Below are 9,510 nucleotides of genomic sequence, written 5' to 3'. Positions count from 1 at the left end.
GGCATATTTTATATTTTTTTTTTTGAGTTGTTTTGTTGGATATAATTGGCTACTAGTATTCTTTTGCTCCCGTTTGGTTTGAATTATTTACTTAAACTGACAACGACACAGTGAGTTTTCGACGGAAGCTGCGTTTGTGAATCGTCTCAGTCGTTTGTCCTGATGTCATTTGCACCCACTGCAACGTGTGTCGTCATAAACTAGACATGGCTTGTGTCAGAATCAACTCACTGGATTCCCTTTTTTTTCACTCACAACACCTTGAGTGCGACACTCCAATGAAGCTTGTCTGAGGGGTGACGAGCCGCGTTCTAGGGTTGATTCTGATGCCGATGCGTGTGGGTGTACGAAAAGCGTGTGTGGATGTGTGATGGTGTGGCGGTGTGTGGTGGGTTCTAGGGGTGCTGAGGTGTGGTCTAGAGTTGAGGAATTTGGGGAAATGCAAAAATCTGCTTTAACAGAATGGACCTCGTCGAAATCAGCGTCGTTCACAAAACAAGAGTCCTTGAACCAATTTCTACGCTGCCCGTACCCCTGCGAGTTCATCGTTTTATAGAACTCGGTCATCTGTGGTAGCTTCAGCAGTGCAAGCACAAAGTCCTCGTTATCAATCTCCATGGCAGCCAAAGCAAGCTGTTCGGCGTCCATAGTAGTTGACAATTGTGGAGCGACGGTCAGCACAAACCTCACCACTGGCAGGTTCTGACTTTGAATCGCCCCGTAGAATCCCTTCGACACTACGGATTGTCGGGAGGTTGTGGTAAAATTGACCCATTCCCAGAGATATACTACCGTCTCCACTTCCCCTCCGTTTTCACAAGCATGCAAAAACACTTGTGCCGGTTGAAGGTCATGGTTTTTCACGTGTTGGCGAAGGGCTTCGACGAGCGCGATGGGGTTGGGGGATACCGAGCTCGTCATGGCTGCAGAAATGTCAAGGTCCAGTTTGGATCGAATCAAGGCTGGCTCGGCGGCCAATTGGCAACATACCAAAGCAGCGTCTCCAACTTGAATTGCGTCGTAGAACTTGCGGATCTGGACGTTGACGCCTTCGTGGCGTTGGTACAATTCCCATCCCATCGTATTACCAAGCTCTTGGCCAGTGCAGCCGCAACATAGTGTTGCCTCTCCAGAAGCAAGAGGACAATGCACGGCCATCCATTCCACCACTTGTCGAATGCCGTGGGTGATAGCATGAGCGATCCAACGAATCCCAGGACGATGTGACAAGTTGTTGGCCACGTTTAAGAACTTCGAGGATTACGACGAACTCCTCTTGATGGCAACGAACACGAACGACGAAGAGTTTGCCCTACGATGTCTGTCATTGCAGGCCGTTCAAACCTTCGTGACTAGCGTCGAGGCTTCATTTGAGCCACTCTATATTGCCCCTACATCTGTCTACGAGGGAAATGTCCAAGTTGGTGATTCAAAGCCAAGACGTGGGTGTGGCGACGACGTTGCGGTAGTATTCCACCAGGGGGAAGTTACGGGATTGCGTCGCCAAATTCGCGTGATTAGACAAACCACGCGAATATTTGGAAGTTTATAGCGAATTCACAATATATACCTTTTTTTTGATTTGACGTTGGACGTGTTGGTCATGATATATTTGTTTGTAGCGCCAACATTTTGGTCGACGACTCGTGGAACGCCAAACTTGCGGTACGATTCCTCTAGCGTCTATACGATCTGCAACAAGTGTGTTGTGTTCTAATAATATATAAGACTTGATAATTTTTATGATTATTCTATTGAAGGCTTGATAAGTCTCTGAATATTCAGCAATGTATCTATTCTTGTGATATATGTATTGCTGAAGAAATATATATATTCAGAAAAGTGTGAATTTGACGGCATATCATGGTTCCTTGTCTAGTGACCTCTAAAATAATTTTAAAAACTTTTATCATTTGAATATCTATATTTGTATCGATGTTTTAGTTGTACATTCATCAAAAGTATAGTATAGTCGAGGGTTATATATATATATATATATATATATATCATATTTTCAAAGGATTTCGGCACCCGACAAGTGAAGCCGTCAGCGCAAAGTCGACATGACCGCCGAGAACTCGCAAGGCGCCGACATTTATAGCCTCGGGTACGGCAAACCTATCTGGGCGAAGTGGATATTATTAGCCAATCAGATGTCTTGGCGCGGATTGTTCTCGATTGACTGTGATCTCCGAATTCTACGCGCTTCGACTCTTACCTTCACAACCCCCCAAAGTACCAATATAACACTACGTGGTACTGTATTGTCAAGTCGATTCGAAATTGGAGTAGGGTGCTCAATCAGATGAGCAGCACCAAATCGACAGACAATCGATATATCGACCAATCCAAACCCAGAACACGAATCAAGTAGCCAATCAAATCCACTCTTCGAATAATTCAACATCGAATTTGTGTGACACCGGACAATCTTTACGTACAAAAATCAGTACAAAGAATCGATGCATCGAATCAGCACAAAAGTCCAAGGACAATAATAGCATGAGGATGTGTCGTGCAGCCTCCATGTTGTGTAGGAGTTTCCTGGACTTGTAGCATACTAGTACGCAGTAGTAGTTGGCAGTTGGAAGACGAAGCATTCGGTAGTTGTGTTGAGGGAGCAAATGAGTGTAACTTACGATGTGGCTCGATCACGTCCTCACATCTCTACAAAAGACAAAGCAAACGTGGCCACATTAGACATGATCAAATGTGCATGTTTTATGTTCTACTGACACGAAGTTGAGTTCACAAGGTAGGACTTTTGAACTTGTCGACGCAAGGCCTTTTGAATCTCTTCAAATGTTAGGCAACCAGCAATGCTTGGGGCTGGAGGTTCAGTATGTACGAAAGTTGAATCACAAATTCTCGCTAAGTTGGGCGTATATGAATTCATGATAGCAACCCTCAACTACATGTACTTAAAGCGTGAACTACAGTAACAACAGTAAAGTTACTGTATATTGTTGGGTGAAGCAAAACCACACAGTGGCATTTGTGAACTGGTCGCGTGTGTCGGAATCGTCATTTCGCTGGACGTTGTGAACTAATCTTATTTTCGTCATAATATACATATAGTTGACATCCACTTCCAAAAGGTTGCAATTGCGAGGCAAGCAAAAGAAAAGTGTCTTATCTGGTACTCCTCAGGGAGTGGTGGCATACCGGTACTGTATGTAGTTCGTGGTGTTGTCACTGAGGCCAACACTTCTGAGCAGCTTGATAACGTTATACAATAAATACCCCTTGGAATACGTAAGTCGACCCACATCCATCCCGAAATGCAGACATTTCATTGGGCATAAAGTTTGGGACGGAAGACATGTTTTGCGATCGCAGGTTCAAATTCGCATGCGTTCATCCAAAATTGTAGTATCATTTTACCACTAGTCTCTACGTGCACGTTCTGCTCCAGACACCTGCTTTGTTGTAGTGCTTTGTTCGGCGACAGAAGCGCTGAATGACGTTGTCAATAACTGAAACGGCAGTGGAAAAAAATCTGGTGTCACCTCTCCTGGAATTCGACGAATGTCTTTCCGGATGTATCATCCGGTTCAATAGATTTATTACCCTTTCTCCAAATTGTTCATTCTCCATTTCTCCACGCCCATCAACACAATGTCGTCCACGGCCACACGCGACATCATCACCAGCAACTCCACGATGCTGGGCTTTCAAGCAGGCGCCGTCGCCACCGCTGTTGCTGCTGCTGGCGCGACTCTCGCCCACTACAACTCGACGTTCTTCCGCACCCGTCTGGGTGTAAGTGGCAAGGTGGGGCTGGTTGCGTCGGCCGGCTTAGCCGCATTTAGCATTGCCGCGGAACGCGACTTGCTCCGGGGTAGTCGCAACCCCGACGAATACCTCAGTGAGCTCCAAGCCAAGAACAATGCCACTGCGGATACCGTGACGGCCCATCACGACAAGCTGCCACTGCACCAGCAAGCCGCAAACTACGTGCTCGACTACCCATTCCGTACCCTCGCTGTCACGGCGACCCCTCTGGTGGGGGCGATCTATTTGCATCAGAGCCACAACGCGAACATCCAATTCTCCCAGAAGATCATGCACACACGCATTTACGGCCAAGGTTCGTGCGTAGTCCTGCTCCTGAGCACGATGGCCTTCTACGATTACATGTCTCGACGAGGTCGCTTCGAATAACTCATCGTACACTAATTTCAACCAACTGTATACTAGTACTGTAATGCATCGCTCCATATTTCCATATTGCGAGGTTATTCAGCCCATACAATGCACTAAGCCAGTGGTGCACACAGTGGAAGGTCACTTCATCTCAAAAGTCAAAATCCATAGTTTGAAGTATTGTAAAGTTTTCTGGCACTGTACTTCCAGTTGTTTTCTGCCTACTAACAAACTAGTCATTCGTACTCCTTAACACCAATATAATGAGCTCATTTCTCTGTCCCATCGTAAAGCTGTCGGTTAACAGTCCCAACCCGGGGACGGTACCCATAGACCTCCATCGTTCGAGTGTTATGTCTTGTCGATACCATGACAGGTACTAGTGTTGCAGAATGGATCGACGCAGATTCACTACCTGAACTCTACTATTAGTACAGTATTAGCTGGTTGGTACTACATCGGTACTGTAGTTGGCCATGGAATTTTACTCGCGGCAAACTACTCCTTGCAGGAGACTTACCACACCTCATTGTTTTTGGTTGAACCCCCCAACATTTGACTTTGAAATTCATGTGTAGTGAGTGTCTTTGCAACCGCCAAAAGTGCCTTTTGGTTGCTTGATCTGTCACTGCCACGTCATGGTTTCGTAATTCGTACAACTTCGGTTCGTTTTTTTTGGCGGATTATCCGGATACTGACGTCACGAACCAGTCATTTTCCGGATGTTTCGGACGTCCACAACGTTCACATCGACATTCTGACATCAACATGTCCACGGCTGCAACCCGCGACATCATCACGTCCAACTCGGCAACGTTGGGCCTGCAAGCAGGTGCTGTCGCCACCGTCGTCGCCGGTGCAGGCGCGACGCTGGCCCACTACACGTGGCCCTTCTTCCGCAACCGATTGGGGGTGAGCGGCAAGGTCGGGTTGGTCGCGTCCGCCGGCATGGCCACGTTTATCATTGTGGCCGAGCGCGATTTGCTCCGCGGTAGCCGCAACCCCGACGAGTATATCAACGACCTGCAAGCCAAGAACAACACCGCGTCGCCGTCGTCCCCCGCCACCGCAGGCAAGTCTCACTCGTTGCCGCTGCACCACCATTTCGCAAACTACTTGCTCGACTACCCGTTCCGCACCCTCGCCATGACGGCGACCCCGCTCGTGGGCGCCATCTACCTGCACCAAAGCCGTAACAACAACATCCAATTCTCTCAGAAGATCATGCACACGCGCATCTACGGTCAAGGGACGTGCGTGGTGCTGCTGCTCAGCACGATGGCCATGTACGATTTCATGTCTCGTCGAGGCCGCTACGAATAAGCATGCAACATGCGTACGACCCCTGACTGTGGATCGTGGAATACTACCAGCCACGACATGATTATCAACTCGATACTAGTGTTTGGAGTTGCTGTCGCCCTTTGCTAGCATAATCTGAAGTGCATTTACTTACTACCTACACTTCGAAGGTCCGTAGTGTACCCTTCAAATAGCACAACCAACTTATGCTTATAAGGCGCATTGACTTAGGGAGCTCTATCCAAGCTACAAGCTATACTAATAGTTTGCCAACTCGGTGGGCTTGTAAAGTAGCCTAGAGGGCCATATATATATATATATATATGGGGCATCAATTGTTCCATGTACCAATGGTTCATGCGTTTCGGCGTCGATACCAGAGGATGTACGGGGTATCAGTCGTGGACTGCATCAACGTGTGGTGGACCAGGCCTTCGTCCACACTCGTCACGCGGCTGTCGTTCAGCAGCACCCAACGTTCCTGCAGTCACGTCATCGCATATTCACACAAAACATTGTCGCACACGAATCAATTCCTGTACGGTTCACAACGACAATTTACATACTGTATGCAAACGAGATTTCAAATAAGGCCACACGATGCGCACAGTATCTCAGACAGCTCGTGCGTACCTCGTGCCGAGCAAACGTGTAATAATGGCCATGGTCGGCGCGGCTGCCGGCGTGGATGGTGGCGGCGTACAGATCGTACGTGACGTGATCACCGCCGAGGTTGGAGGGGAGGCCAACGTCGACGTTGTTGTGGACGGGAAGGTGGAGCGAGGTCGTGCACGCGACGGGGGTGCACACCTTTTCTCGCACGCCTCTAACCATGACATGCATGACGTGATCCCATGTGGATAACGTCATCATGTTACCGTTGGAGGTTGTACTGGAATCGACTCATCGTGACCAATAAATGAGACGGGGCATCGGCGACCACCGTTCGTTTCGTTGCGTCCACGCGGTCGTGGCACCCATCACAAAAGTAGGCATTTGCGCCTCTACCAAGTACGATGATTACGTCATCTAGATATGATGGAGGATCGCAATGATCACGTCATCTTGTTCAGGATGCATCGCGTACGTCAAGGATTCGGTGGCAAACTGGGCGCGAAGCAACGTCAGCAGCGGCAGCGGCGGGCCGATCGCCGCCGCCGTCGGCACTGGCACGGGGATGTCCAAGAACTCCTCCGTAGTCGTCGACACTGCGTGACATCGGCTGCACGTGATGTGTCGCGCATACTTGCCAGTGAACACCGAGTCCTTCCACGCTGGGGCGGGGTCACGACGTGCTGTGACGTGGTCCCACACATAATGCAAAAACTCGGATGCATCTTGTTGTCGGCTGGTTTGAAACTCAGCGGCCAACGTCGCGCGAAACCTGCGACATGTCAACACAACGTCATCGCATGCCACGACGTGGACCGTGTCGCATGTCCCTTGACGTACCGAGTCACGTGCTTCACGTCCACACAACCACTGCCTTGAGCGTGCATTTGCCGCACCAAATGGAAAAATTCGGTCGCCACTGAGCTACTACTACGATTACTACTAGTAGTACTAGTACTAGTCGTCGTGGTGGTGTCAGCGCCGAGTCTTCGTTTGAGTTTGGTCGAGGTTGTGGTCAAGCTGGCCACGGCAAGCGATCGCACGGCAAGTGTGTGATACAGTCCCTACAGTGTTATTGTCAAGTCGATTCGAGTGGGGTGCTCCGAGCATCCGATTGGCAGACAATATCGATATATCGACCAATCAAAACCGACAACACGAATCAAGTAGCCAATCAAAACCACTCTTCGACCAAATCAACATCGAGTTCAACCAAATTTTGGGTACAAAAAACACAATCCCTAGCTTCAAAGTGCACACTCCACAGACAAGGTCGAGAGAGAGCCTTGTACCTGAAGCACAGAGTTCATGTAACAAGTGTTGCCAACGTTCCGCAGGCCTACAAAGCCTGGAATATCGTCGGCATGGCGACGGGTCGCGCTCGGCGAGTAGTCTGACGGGGAAATTTGGCTGTCGATAGTTGCAAACGGAGACTCGTGGCCTTGTTTGCAGTTTGTCCAGCGTAGGTCTTCGACAAAAGCCTCTACAACCACCCTCAAACACTTGGCACAATGGAAAAACAATGAAGATATATTGTGCTTTCGAGTGAATTTTCATTGTGGCGTGGTTTCTGGGTGGAATTTAAATCGAATTGATTGGCTACTTCAGATGAGCTAAAAAAACTTATTAGCCAATCAAAACCGTCTCAATGAAATTCAACCAATCAGATCGATTGTGGATCAGTTTGGTCGGCGCGATTCGATTGCACCCCCACATTTGTATATCAAATCGACAATATTGAAAATTCGCTCTAAACTCTACACACGTCGTATTGCCCTGATGAAAATACAGCAACAACATCGTCGCAGAAACGATACCAATGGATATATATATATATATATATAATATATATATACACATACATGCGCTGTATCGGGAAATCGGTGCAAGTCGTGTAGATGACTTGGTATAGTCTTAAGTCGATTCTATATTCGAGCGACATGGAGAATGAATCGACATAACGAAATGTACACACAAGAACCGGTAGAAGAATGGAGCCAATCAGATTGCAGGAAACCATCATCAACGTCGAATTAGTGTGTGAATTCAAATAGTGTAATAACAATCACCACACCTTTTTACATACAAAGTTCTGTACAAAGAAGAATCGATCGATAGCTTAAGCGAATCAGCACACAAGTCCAACTTTGGGGTAAGAGGACAATACATATATATATATATATATATATCAATTGTACACTATGATCCATGGATGTATAGAAATTATTGGACAGTACCAACGTCGAAGGTTGAGAGTGGAGGAAGCAACGTGCAAAGGTGGCGGAGCTTGGCTTGAACGAACGGATGACCGGGGAAGGCGAAGAGCAGCCCCTGGAGGAACTCATGCAGGTACACTAATGTACTGTGTGGCAAGGCCGAGGGCGGAGTAGTGACCCACGGCGCCACACGGTCGTAAAAGTGAGGGAAAAACGCCAAGAACACGTCGGCGTTCTCTTGGAAGCCGAGGAAGATCGTTTCCAGCACGACGAGGCTGCCGTGCACGGTGTCGGCGCTTTGAAGTTGCTCAGCAACGCTGAGAATGACGTCGTTGCCGCCGGTGAGCAGCACGGGCCATTGCTCGCCATGGACCAGCAGCAGCAGGACTTGCTTGAGCCAAGCGCATGTGTGCCCCACCATGGGCAGCCGACCGCACTTGATGAGGATGTTGGCGAGCTTTTCCGTGTTCAAGTACAGATCTTTGACCACGAGAAAGGACGAGAACGGGACGCACGGACAATGCTGGAACACCGCCACGACACGACCTAACGTTTGTGCTGGCCGCATGGACAGGAACAAGAACAGCACCTTGATCACAGGAATCCACTCCGCGTGCCGCGTTTCCATCTGCATCCAGCGAAAGCAAGCGTCGTCTTCTGATGTGGCGGGGTTGTTCAGGTACCTTCGAGCACACACGATGAACTGGTTCGGCAGTTGACCCAACGCATGCACGAGCACACAAGCCAGCGCTGGCGTCGAGCCTTCCGGCCACAAGGACCAGCAGATACCACTGATGCTCAGATGTTGCTCTCGAGACAACGAGCACGACAAGATGTGGTCAATGCATAGCTTCTTCTCATCGTCAGACTTGTCGCTTAGAAGCACTCCTTGAAGGATTTGGTCCATGTTGCGACGGTGCCAGGAAAGTGAAATATTATCCGGATGCCCGAACTATCCGGAGATTTAGAAAGTACAGGAATAGATGATTCATCTATATATTATAGTCGCCACTCACGTTGCATTGCTGTCCTATTCTGAAGCACTTAGGTGTGGCATTAAAAGCACCTTTCGAGCCGCCCTTGTGTCGTCATGTACTTGTAGGTAGGACACTATACTTGCTTAATCTAACAGACTTTCGCGTTTCATGTATTAGAATAGATGAATATGGTAAGTTGCTTAAATAACGTTAAATGATATTGAAGTTGGATCTTCTGGGCAAATTTCAAATCGGAC

At 48.4% G+C, this 9,510-nt stretch overlaps 3 protein-coding genes across 3 annotated transcripts; 2 read left to right on the top strand and 1 right to left on the bottom strand.

Moving 5' to 3' along the window:
• Positions 1 to 3,595: 3,595 nt before the first annotated feature.
• On the top strand, positions 3,596 to 4,230 carry H257_14442 (hypothetical protein; the record flags this gene model as incomplete). Its single annotated transcript, XM_009842255.1, has 1 exon — positions 3,596 to 4,230. A coding segment is annotated over one exon (569 nt), but the record flags the coding sequence as incomplete, so codon positions are not given.
• A 643-nt stretch (positions 4,231 to 4,873) lies between these two features.
• On the top strand, positions 4,874 to 5,644 carry H257_14441 (hypothetical protein). The gene has a single exon (XM_009842254.1). It carries the CDS (start codon positions 4,915 to 4,917, stop codon positions 5,467 to 5,469), a length of 555 nt encoding a protein of 184 aa, XP_009840556.1. The 5' UTR covers positions 4,874 to 4,914; the 3' UTR covers positions 5,470 to 5,644.
• Positions 5,645 to 5,753: 109 nt separating this feature from the next.
• Positions 5,754 to 9,194, bottom strand: H257_14440 (hypothetical protein). Its single transcript, XM_009842253.1, has 7 exons — positions 8,298 to 9,194; positions 7,353 to 7,543; positions 6,901 to 7,124; positions 6,536 to 6,832; positions 6,327 to 6,452; positions 6,082 to 6,274; positions 5,754 to 5,929 (listed from the first exon to the last, which is right to left on the bottom strand). Exons 1-7 carry the CDS (start codon positions 9,181 to 9,183, stop codon positions 5,804 to 5,806), a joined length of 2,043 nt encoding a protein of 680 aa, XP_009840555.1. The 5' UTR covers positions 9,184 to 9,194; the 3' UTR covers positions 5,754 to 5,803.
• Between the last annotated feature and the right edge of the window lie 316 nt (positions 9,195 to 9,510).

The sequence above is a fragment of the Aphanomyces astaci genome (assembly GCF_000520075.1).
Source record: "Aphanomyces astaci strain APO3 unplaced genomic scaffold supercont1.57, whole genome shotgun sequence".
NCBI lineage: Eukaryota > Oomycota > Saprolegniomycetes > Saprolegniales > Verrucalvaceae > Aphanomyces > Aphanomyces astaci.
The sequence above is the reverse complement of the archived record's forward strand: the minus strand, read 5'-3'. Positions and strand labels throughout refer to the sequence as shown.